The sequence below is a fragment of the Pteropus vampyrus genome, unplaced genomic scaffold (genome assembly GCF_000151845.1).
Source record: "Pteropus vampyrus isolate Shadow unplaced genomic scaffold, Pvam_2.0 Scaffold301, whole genome shotgun sequence".
Lineage (NCBI taxonomy): Eukaryota > Metazoa > Chordata > Mammalia > Chiroptera > Pteropodidae > Pteropus > Pteropus vampyrus.
The window spans coordinates 652792-664586 of record NW_011889082.1 but is presented as its reverse complement, the minus strand read 5'-3'; the positions used below and the strand labels follow the sequence as shown (position 1 = coordinate 664586).

At 40.3% G+C, this 11795-nt stretch overlaps 1 protein-coding gene and 2 pseudogenes across 1 annotated transcript in view; 1 reads left to right on the top strand and 2 right to left on the bottom strand.

Moving 5' to 3' along the window:
- The window catches only part of RCL1 (RNA terminal phosphate cyclase like 1), a 51930-nt gene that overhangs the window by 31956 nt on the left and 8179 nt on the right, over window positions 1-11795 (top strand). Inside the window, exons 6-8 of the mRNA XM_011376653.2 lie at window positions 2073-2198; window positions 6176-6332; window positions 11140-11243. Coding sequence (XP_011374955.1) covers window positions 2073-2198; window positions 6176-6332; window positions 11140-11243 — 387 coding nt within the window. The remainder of the gene's footprint in view (window positions 1-2072; window positions 2199-6175; window positions 6333-11139; window positions 11244-11795) is intronic.
- Window positions 2878-3000, bottom strand: LOC111730125 (annotated as a pseudogene).
- On the bottom strand, window positions 6502-6620 carry LOC111730130 (annotated as a pseudogene).

Genomic DNA, 11795 nt, shown 5'->3' with positions numbered 1-11795 from the left:
AGTGACCCTGGGATGTAGCCGGCTTTAAAGCTCCTTTCCCTTCACCTCACTGCCTGAATTGTAGTATAGACTTCCACTGGCGCTGAGTTGGCATTTTCACCCTCCTGGTTTCTACATCTCTGGAGGGGTAGATGAAGGAGATTGTCTTTGGGAAGTGGATCTTTTTAATTTTGAAACCTAGTTCTGTGACCTAGTTTTCCTTAGTGTAAGCCCTGGAACCGGGAATCCATGGCCCTTGTCAAGTGGTTACTATGAGTGTAAGTTCATAAGGTACCTGAAAGGACTTTGGGAAACATGAATGCTGTGGAATTATGTATCAGGATAGTGACTCTGTGCTCTCTTAGGGAGAGTGGGCAGCCTCAGGCCTCACCTGCACCCACCTAGTCCAAAGGGTATGAGATCTGAGACTGTTTGTCTAAGCTACTGGTGGTCAAAAGTACATTCTGGACAGAAGAGGTGGTGATGTAACTGGGCTCTGTGTGCGTATTGAAAAATCCCTCTTTGCTCTTTCCTCATTTCAGGTTTGTCCTTTGAGTCAAGTCAAATATTTATCAAATATTTCTGAGTACAAAAGTAGTGTATTGGAGAGTTGTGAGGGATGCAGCAGCAGGGCCCCTTTCCTTATGGAGTGTGCGGTCTCATTGACGAGCAAGAACATGTGTATATATGAAGGGAGATGTATGGTAAGTTCAAGTGCAGACCACAGTCAGGTGCTGGCTGGAGGGTTTCAGGAGAGAGAGGGAACTCTGGACTGGGAACAGTGGATGAAGACAGTTCAAGATGAAGGATTGGGATGAGTGGAGGGAGTGATATTGCCGGGTTGTGGATGAACACTGAGCAGGTTGGAGGGTTAGACAGCAAGATCTGGGAGGGCCTGGAGTTACTGGTTGATTCTCAGTGTGAGGAAGATTGATCTTTGAGTAGAATGTTCAGGATAAATCAAAAAGGGAAACTAGATGGTAGTCAGATTTTTGCACACACTCAGAGCATTTTGTTTCTGCACCTCAAATAAAAATTAAATGTGTTATTGATAGTAATTTTTTAAAAGCTGAGCTAGAATGGGCATATCGCACACTTTGTTTTTCCTATTGGACTTGCCTCATGAGGTTTGTATAAGGGTCATGGGAAAATAATGTTATTCTCTGTTTCTTTATCCCCTCGTCCCATATATGTAGCTAGCTCATGGCCATGCATTGCACATTGCAGGTGCTCAGTACATACTTATTTTTTATTTGATTAGTAGGGTTGGGAAGAGCCAATTTCTGTAATAAAGTCTAATTTTAGGTAATCATTTCCACTTCCTCAAGCATCAGCTTTTTCACTTGAATTGCTAATCTATTCCCCCTTTCTTTTCTGGAGGTGCCCTCTTGTAAAAGTGCTAATTACCAGTATTTTGACCATAAGATTATAGTTGTGAGGTATCTGTATCATCCTCAAGTGGAGGGATTGATACTTAAATAATTGAAAATAAGCTCTAAGTAAAAACAAACAAACAAACAAAAACCCAAACAAACCTGTTTAGGTTTTTATATACAGCAGCTACCACGTTCTTTCACTAATCTTTTTTTGCTTCCTCTGTCAACAGACCAGGGAGTGGACTGGTCAGCTCCAGTGTGGTATCTGTTCTGGTCTTAAGTTCTAAGAGAAAGACTTATTTGTTACAGCAGTGGGGGATGGTCAGAGAATACTTCAAAGCCGGTCTGGCTCATGCCGTACAGAGAGGGAGTTGCCTTCACTTGTTCCAAAATTGAGTTGAACCATTTCTAAGGGTGGGGGTATGGGTAGGAAGTCTAAAGCAGGGTTGGGAGGTTTTACTTTCTAACTCTCTATATTGTTTGGATTTTTTCATCATGAGCATTTAAGCCTTTTATAACAATAATATAAAAATTATGTAATAAATAAAAATTGAAGATGGCACTATACAGTTAAATAATGAAATACAGTTGGAAAATAAAATGGAATTAGAATTCCCAGTTTGTTATTGTAGTTTCACAAATATTCGCCAGCTTTATAACTAACTTTTCCCTGTTCTGGAGTCCAAGCAGAATGACACCCTTAACTCTAGTTTGTAGGTACTCTGTGCGTGTATCACCTCAGATGGCAAACCGGATTGTGGATTCTGCAAGGAGCATCCTCAACAAGTTTATACCTGATATCTATATTTACACAGACCACATGAAAGGAGTCAACTCTGGGAAGTAAGTGTCTGTGCATTTTTGGAGCCTAATTCTGCAGCTACCCTAGCCTTTTTCATACTTCTGTTCTGTTTGAAGTTAAAGCTGCCAGCTCTGAGGTTGGGCAACCAGAGTAAGAACAGTTTCAGAATTAATTTCCTTCTGACTTATTGCCATTGTCACCAGCAGCTCCTGTCACATAGAAAGCATAACAGTAGTCAGTGCTGGGAGATGAGGAATCTAGTCCTTAGCTGAAGGGAATGAAAACCTAGCTATTAATAAAAAGCGCTTTAAGCTTTAAATCCCATCTGGACTATGTTCCCACACAAAATTAAAGTGAACAAGTTTATCCACCCTGAGTAAATAACGGTTTAGGGGGAAAAAAATCCTTTGTTGGCCTAAGTGCCAGTCGGATTCTTTCCCTGTCAAGAGCAACAACAACCCCTAGAGACAAAGAAAGTTGTTATTGCAGATTTGAATTTGGTTTAGTTAATCCCATTGCAGAAAACCTCACTTTAGAAAATAAAAAGTTGATGATCTTTGTACTGAAAATACCTGTTTTAGGTTTTGGTTGTTTGTTCATTCATTCATTCATTCACTCATTTTTTAGGTGAGGCAACCCTTGGTTGACCTCACAAATCGCAAGGATCTTGTCAGCTTACGATCCCTTATTTTTTATTTTATTTTTTAAAAAATTTTTTTACACCTATAGCACCTAGTCTTTCTTCCTAGGTGGTCTCCCAACCAAGTACTAACCAGGCCCGACCCTGCTTAGCTTCTGAGATCAGAGGGGATTGGGCTTGTTCAGGGTAGCATGGCCATAGACTTGGTTGTACATTTAGAAACCAGTAAATCAGGGAAGCAAGTAAAACCGATTTTTTTACTATGAAAATGTTAAATATAAAGAAAGGTTGAAAGTAAATACCTCTTTATTACTACTACCTGTAGTTAATGAATATTTTGCAAAATTTGCTTTACTTGTATGTAGATTTTGTTTGTTTTTGTTTTTGCTGAATCATTTCAATGTGAATGACAGTATCATTGGACTTTGAATCTAAAGTTTTCAGGTTGTGTCTCCTAAAAATAAGAATATCAGAGTCTAAGATGGACTGTGGTGGGTTTAAGAAGTCAATTTTTCCTAAGTGGTGCCACAGTTAACCCTTTACACAGCTGTTCGATCTGAGGTTTCTTTTCAGCAAAAGAAGGAAAGAGAATAATGGAGGAGTGAGTGTGTTATGAGATATCTGACCTTTATGAGGCCCAAGGGAAAGATGAAGGTGATTTCAGAAATGTGGTGGTGGCTCACAGTCCAGAGCAACAGAGGTGGTGGTGTCAGAGGTTAGAGTTGGGAAAGCATTTGTGTGCAAAGGTGGCCCTTTCTTCTGGAGTTTAGAAAGATCAGTGATGATACCAAACCTTGGTGTATTGCTCAAATATGACCAGTGTTTTCCTCACTCATATCGTGGGAGTGATAACACCTGCATCTCTTGGTTATTGTAAAGATGAAAAGATCACATACATTAGCCACTAATGCAATGCCTGGCACATAGTAGGTGCTACAGAAAAGGTAGCTGCTAAGACTCTTTTTTCCTTTTTCCTCTGTTCTTGGCCAAGGGAATTATAGGTAGTTGCAGTAGCTATCTGAATGATCTGATCTCCGTCATGCCTTTTCTGTCTGGCCTCTACTTCTACCAAAAAGTGGCCAGGGATGAAGCATAGCAGGCCTCCAGCTATAGTATGGCTTTTTATAATGCCACTGACTCAGCTAATCTAGTGTGTGTTCTGGTCCTATACTTGCCAATGGTGAGTAGGAAACATACATGGATCAAGATGTGGGTATATGTAGACTCGTGGGTCAGCAACTCCAAGCTCCCTTAAAAATTAAAACCAATGCATTATGTTAAGTTTGTGTTTAGTTTTCTAAATCTTAAGTTACAGATGACAAATGGTGATCTTCCTTCTCTGTTATGAAATTGTAAAGTCCTGGTGGGTATTTTCCTCTTCTAAGTCAATGAAATATCCACGTGAGTTAGGCTTATTGAAATCTAGGAGTGAGAGGGTTTAAGTTGTGGCCATGGCCTAGAAACTTAGAGTCAGCAATTCTTGGTGGCCTGTGTCAGTTCTTTGACCAACGTGCACATCTGTCTAGTGTGGTCGCATTTTGACTCACATAATGACTTTTTTAAAAAAATCTATCCGTTACCAGTTGGAAAGTTTTGGTGGCTGTCACTTGTAAATTGTACCAATGTGCATCTTCAGTGAAGTCACCTGGTGACCAACTGCTTTGTCAGTGTAGCTTGAAATAGGACTGATAGTACATACCGTAAATTGGGGGGAAATTTGAAATAATGTACATAAAGTTTAATATGTTATCTTGTTTTCTGTGAAACAAGTATATTAAATGGAACAATCTCAAATATAAAGTTTATTGTTATAACAAATACACATACCTCAAAAATTCACTTGGATGAGAAAATTTGGAAGTTCTTGGGAAATTCAGGTAAGTAGGTTAAAGCAGTGATGGTAGCTTATCTCCTGGTTCTCCGTACCCTCCATTTTTTATTCTTTATTTTTATATGCCACTGCCTCTCTACAGCTGAGCTGGACGCCCCCTCCCTCCTCTTGGTCAAATGACTCAAAGGCAACTTGAGATTGTGGTAAAATGTCCCATGATGATGGATGGGTGGCATGGTGTTGGATTGTTAAGCATTACTCATAGTGCCCCTAGCGTAGTGCATGTTATTAAACCTGGGCTGCATAGACATTCAAAATTTTTTAAAGAAATTAAGGACTTGCCAATAAGGACAGTTCTTCCCTATAGTGAGCTAATGTAGTACATTTAAGACATCGTTAATTTTATACATAGTTTTTCTGAAACAAATATCTTGGCCCGATGCATAGAAAGTGCTTCGTGAACATATATGTTGAATTGTCTCAAAAGAGGCAGGTATGTATTGTGATTGTGTGTGGACTGTACTGCTCAGAAGGCTGCTGCTCCTTTCCTGATGACATGTTTTCTTAGGCACTGGGAGAAGTAGATTTGAGGTGTCAAATCTGGAAATTTTGTGGGGAAGTGCTTGTTTTGATTGTTTATGGACTGATTTTGTTTGGGTCGAACTGGTGTCACTAAAGTCTGTGAGGGCAGGAACTCTTGTATTTACCACAGTGCCCCAGTTCCCAGCCCATGGAAGCTTTTCCCCAAATGTTTGTTGGATGCATGAATGAATGAGTGAGCTGTGGTCCTAGATAGGAGGGTGTTAGATTCTGAGTATTGGGTGGTAGAAACATGATGGGAGAGAACATGGTGCCAGCTCCTTGACTGTAGTGATTGAATTCTGAGTTAGAGATGTCCTTTAGGGACAAAAACATAAAGGTGTGTCTTAGCAATGCCCTTTATGGTTTATGTGATATTTTTTCATTATGGGGGAAAAAGGCACCCCCCCCCCCGTTTTTTTTCTCAAGAAGAGCTGTAATCAGGTGCCCTCCAGGTTGCTTATAGCTTCTGGGTTGGTTGTGAGTGAGAGCTGTGGTGGAAACTTGTGTAGGCTTTGGAGTCTGAAGACCTATGATTGAAACACATCTCAGTCACTTTCTAGCTGTGTGGACTTGGTGCAGGTTGCTTAATTTCTCTATTTCCTCATTTGTAAAATAGAGACGTAATATCTACTCTGCAGAAACTGGCAGAAAGTAGGTGCTCAATATCTGGTAGCCCTTGTTAATGTTATTATAAATTCTCACAGTGGGATCTTTTGCAATGTAGGAGGGGAGGGAGAAGATAGAGAAGGGAGGGATAATAGGAAAAGCAATGGAAACTTAGATCTTCTGCCACGTAGGCCCTCACAAAGTGATGTATATTTCCAGTGTAAGCTAGAAGGAACTCTAATAAGGATTGATGTGACCAGATAGAATGCCATCAGAAAGATGTTTGTCTTTTTGTTTGCTGGTGAATGTTAACCTCACTTTATTAACCCTACTCAGTGTCCATGCCTTTGAATCCCCAGGTCTCCAGGCTTTGGCTTGTCACTGGTTGCTGAGACCACCAACGGCACCTTCCTCAGTGCTGAATTGGCCTCCAACCCCCAGGGCCAGGGAGCAGCGGTGCTTCCAGAGGACCTCGGTAGGAACTGTGCCAAGCTACTGCTTGAAGAAATCTACAGGGTATGTCTTCAACCTCTGCAGGTCTGGGAGAGGAGCCATCAGGAAGCAGTTCATTGTCTCTCTCCTTTTTTTGTTTTTTTGTGTGTTTTAGGTGAGGCAACCCTTGGTTGACCTCACAAATTGCAAGGACCTTGTCAGTTTACAATCCCTTATTTATTTATTTTCTTTATGCCTACAGCACCTGGTCTTCCTAGGTGGTCTCCCATCCAAGTACTAACCAGGTCCGACCCTGCTTAGCTTCGGAGATCAGATGGGATAGGGCTTGTTCAGGGTGGCATGGCTGTAGACTCATTGTGTCTCATTTTTTGTCCTTAGCAACTTTCTTCCTCTTTCAAGGGCTTAAGCCAAGGAGTTAACCTCTTTCTCCTCTTAAACGTTTTAACATGAGCTAGTTTAATGGATTATCTAAACTAGTCAGTGAATAGCAATCCAGTCCCCAGGTTTGGAACACGGGGCAGGTAAGTTTTAACAGTGGAGAGAGGAAAGAACTGGAACAGAGTCATACAGGAGAGAGAAAGTAAAGAAAGTGAAGCAAGTTAGGTGGAGACTGGCCAGTTGAAGAGATACATTGCCTTGACCAAAGCAGGTACCATCTCTCAGCTCCCCCAGTTGTTACCATGTGTGAGTGGGGGCTCACTATTTTCAGGTTTTTCAAGAGAAGTTGAAAATCTGGATTTGTATGTGACAATTGATTCAGATAGAATATAGTGTCAACAGACTAGATTTTGTAGTATGTTCTAGAGCATAGAAGAATGTTTGGGGAAGGCAGGCCTATGGCAGAGCATGGCAGGGGCTTTGGAAAAATGAGAACACAGGACAAAGAAGGAGTGACAGGAAGCTAAAGATCAGACTTTATTGATTGCCATTTCGCATCTGCAGCTCTGCTGGTGAGACACAGCTCAGACCAACGCAGGCCCCCCTATCCTCTCTCAGTTGTCACAATTTTTATCTCTTGATCCATGTTAGCAATGTGCACATATGTATACATACACTTTTACTCTGTTTCCCAAAAAATAGTTGAGGAGACCTAAAATTAGCAAGAAAGAAATTGGAAAGATGATGGCAGGAGAAATAAGATGAAGCTGCCTGAAAATACATTCTTTGAGGTCCTATATACTACTTGGTTGGAGAAGAATCACAAGTCTGGCTCCAATATTTCTGTTACTCTGCACTATCTTTTGCCTTGGTTCCATGTCAGGAAGGTGACACCTTTTCTTTGACATGCAGAATCCAGGACAGGCTCTGAGGGATGGTCATTATTCTGCTGTGTATGTGAAGCCCCACATTCTTGAACTGAGCACTAGCAAGAACTATATTCTGCTATTGAATAATGTATAATGTTTGTAAATTTTCTTTTTTCTTCAGCTGAAGAGCCTTTCATCTTTATTTATCTGTGTATTTATTCTCAGTTATTAGACATTTCTCTTTCTTTCTCAAAGTCTCCAAGGATGTTTTACCCTATATAAAGTAGCAAAACTCATATGTGAGCCCAGTGAAATAAAACCAGTAAAGCAGGGATACAGTGGTGATCTTGTTTTATTTTTTAATTCTTCCTTTTGCCACTATAATTTATTAGTCACTGTGGTAAGATGATGCCTGGGTCATAGGTATTGACCCCTGCACAGGTTTCACTAAGGAAAACAGCTTATGCCACAATCTTCTCCCCTGATCCAAATCACCATTCTTGAAAATGTCTCATTAGTCTTAAGGTAGAACAAGTAAGAATGAACTGTTACAGAGGTAATTAAAATGTCTAGATTTTAAATGGTTTTATTTAATGCCTATCTAATTAAATGGAAGACAAAGGACCTATAATTGTGTCTTCAGTGGAGCGACTTCATCCCTTCTACTCACCATTCAGCTAGGAAATAGTGGAGGAAAGAAACGTTCTATCAGATGAAATCTTCTTGAAGGAGGAAGCATCTTCTCACGATTTTTGTGCAGTTGAGGTCTGGCCTCAGCTTTTTTGATGCTAAATGAGCCCAATGTTCAATGCTTAATTTAGTGATTTTTTGGAAGTTGGAAATAAATGATCAAGAGGTTACCCTGTCAGTTACTAAGTTGAGGAAGTTTGTCATTTAGACATTTGTGAGGATAGAATGTGTGTGTGATAGGTGCGTCCCTAAGCCCCTGGTGACTTGTTCAGATTTCCCTTCCTTGGTCCTGTGCTGGCTGGCAAGCCCTCTTTCTGACCCTGGAGGCCCTTCCATCTCTTTCCAGTAGTCCTGGGGGAATTGAAAACATCACATTACAGAATAGCCAGGCTGGCACAGCTGGAGTGTGAGTTTTACATCCTCTATAAATAGCACAGCATAGGCCTCAGGTTGAAAGCCTGCCAACTAGTCCACAAGAGAAAACAATCTGGATTAGGTTATTTTATTTTTTTTTCTCTTCATTCTGGTTAAGTGCTACTTTAAACCATTTCATTGTGCCTGGACCAAGGTGGTTTTTTGTTTGTTTGTTTGTTTGTTTGTTTGTTTTTAATCGTTAAGGAAATTTCCTTTGTGTTTGTCATCTTCAGTTGTTAAAAGAATGAAATGTTTTATGTTTTTATGAATAATTCTTTTTAGGTTTGTGATGTGACATGGTTTAAATGAGTAATAAAATTTCATCCTTTTTGGAGGTGCTCTTTATTTTTACCAACGTTTTAATCTTCTGATTGAATCCCTCTTGTTCTATTGATGTCTCGTCAGTTACCAACTCCTCTTGGTTCTATTCCAGGCTTTCTGGAACTGCCCTTTCCTATGCATCTTTTTTTGCTGTCTCCATCAACTAACCTCCTCCCATTCCCACAGTTATTATGTGTGCTGCTCTCCCCACTTGCAGGGGGGAGGTCCTTTCCAAAAACTCTCCAACATCTTCTTCAGTTTAAATCTTCCCCCTGATCTTTTTACTTCTGTGTTCAGAGACCTTCACTAGCTTCTCACTTTCCCAAGATAAAGTCAAAACCCTTGACTCAGAAAAGCTGTCAGTCCACCTATTCTACCTTCTCCCTGCACCTTCTCAAACTTCTTCACAGACAGCATGCAGCCACTTTCAGGCTGGCCTCCTGGCTGTTCCTCTCTGGCCCTGGGTCATATTTCCCCCATCCTCTTATTGTTCCTCCCTCTTTAAATCCTACTTATCCCTCCAGGGCCAGTTTAAGTTCCACCTCCCCAAACCCACCTCCCCAAAGCCTCCCTCTGGTGCCAGGTGAGTGACAGCCCCTCCCCCATGCACTTGGGCAGTCCCAGTGCCCACAGCCCTCAGCTGCTGCATAGCTTTGGCTTCACCTTGCATTGTTTCTGGTTCCTTCTCCTATCTCATCTTGGCAGTGATATTGAAGCCACACAGCACAAGGGTTACATCTTCTGCTGTGGGGGTGGCCCCACTACTCCCTCCATGGGAGGGTGCCCCTGTACACAGATCCTAACATTGCACTAAAATATTGGTCTAGTACATAATACAAATCAATTGAGAATGGTGGAATAGCAACATAATGCTAGGAAGCAGAGATTGAAGAGAACAGTTTTAATTTTAGTCTTATGAAGAGGAACAAGTTCTGTAAAACAGAATTAGTGTTGGTCTTCATTCTCCGTGGGTCAGGTTTTTCTTTTTGGATGGAAATATATGTAACTTTTCTTGTCCTAACATTTACTAAGTGAGGTAAATGTTGTCCTTTGTTAATGTAGGTAGTTTAGGAAGAGCAGTAGATTTTCATAAAGGCTTAGCTAAGCCCGCTTATTTCCCTACTCCGTTGTTATAAGTGAAGTCTGATAGCAAAGAGTGAGTGTCTGTGCCTGAGAATCGATTTATTTCCTACCCCTACATGCATTTAAAAGGGAGAGAAGTGTACTCACATGAATAGCAGTAGGTGGCCACCTGTTCTGTTCAGTTTGAATGAATCTAGTCTTGGACATCGATGTGCTTTGGTCAGAAACTGGGTTCTTTTCGTGACTTGTAAATATGTAGAAATTCAAGGTCATCCTTCTTTCACTGTGTACAATGTCAGTTTGAATTATTTTAAATAGAGTTATCTCAGAAAGAATCAGAAATACATTTTTTAAAGCACAAATGTAAACAGCAGTAATGCATACATCTAGTAGAAGCAAAATGGCTGAAATGTTTGAGCAATTCAAGAATAAAAGAAGAAAGGCAACCAAAGCAGTTGAAAAGTTTGTGAAAAGAATTGTGTTCTGCTTACTGATTTGGAAGAAAAGGAAGGAAAAGTGGGGAAGAATAGTGCATAAGTAATAAGATTAGAGGGATCTGATCGTAACAGTTTTTCAGTTTTAAGACCCATAGGAAGAGATAAAGAGTAGAAACTAATGTAACATGGCACGCAGTTTTGGAATGTGGTTGAATGGTATTATAGGTAAGACCCTTGACAGGTGAAGGTCCTTTCATGTCTGATTGACTGTGGTGTTTTATGACATGAAATAAATAGAAGCTGCATTCACTTCACCCTTGTTAATTAACTGTACATTTCCTAGAGCTAATTATGCTTTTTTGTTATATGTCCTGCTGCTACTCTAATTATGAAGGTAAAGTTTCATTTTCTCTAGATGGACCTCAGTAAATTTGAATGTCTATTTATTCTGATAGTCTCAGCTAGTATAGTTATTTTGATTAACTGTTAGTTTAACATCCTAAAGTTAATTGATGTAAATATTACTCTTAAAAGACCCGTATTCTGTTTTATTATTGCTTGAACTTTTCAGTCTGCTCTTCTGTGGTTCTGATATTCTGGAGTATCTGTGACTGTTTTCTTGGTTTTCCATTTCTTGGTTGGTACAATGATTAATCTTTAAAGCGTTTGTGTTTATAGGGTGGATGTGTGGACTCGACCAACCAAAGCCTTGCTCTATTGCTCATGACCCTTGGACAGCAGGATGTTTCCAAAGTCCTGCTAGGACCACTTTCTCCCTACACGTGAGTTGTTTTCTTTCAGCCTCATTCTGCTGTCCAGTTTAATCTTCCAATTGCACGAAATGACAAAGGTGTTGTACTGCACATAGCCATCACTATGAACATCTGCTTGTACTGATCCTTAAATGAGCCGAAGGTTGTCACTCTTAACTTGGTGTTTAACAAGGATTTTGCCTTCCTTTTTCTTTTGTAGTTTTCTCATTCCTGTCTGTCATTTCCATGTCATTAAAGTTGTGTGGTATATTAGACAGTTCTTTTCTCTTTGCTTAGGATTTTTATCCATTTTGGAGGTAAACTCCTGGTTCTGTTATAGCTTGGATTTTGCTAGTTTTCTAAATCTGTCTTTTCTCCAGCTGTAGCAAATAGGACTACCTTTTTGTCTAAGATGATAGGGTATGAACTGGCTAGAAAGATGAAGAAAGAGGCAAAGTCCATAGTAAGGCCACTGGATAAGTAAGGAAATTGGAAAGGTGAGTTTGAGGCCATTGAGTGTTACCAGAAATTGACTGCTGAGGTATTAAACCAAGTACTCTCCAAAGAGAGCAGCTCATCAGA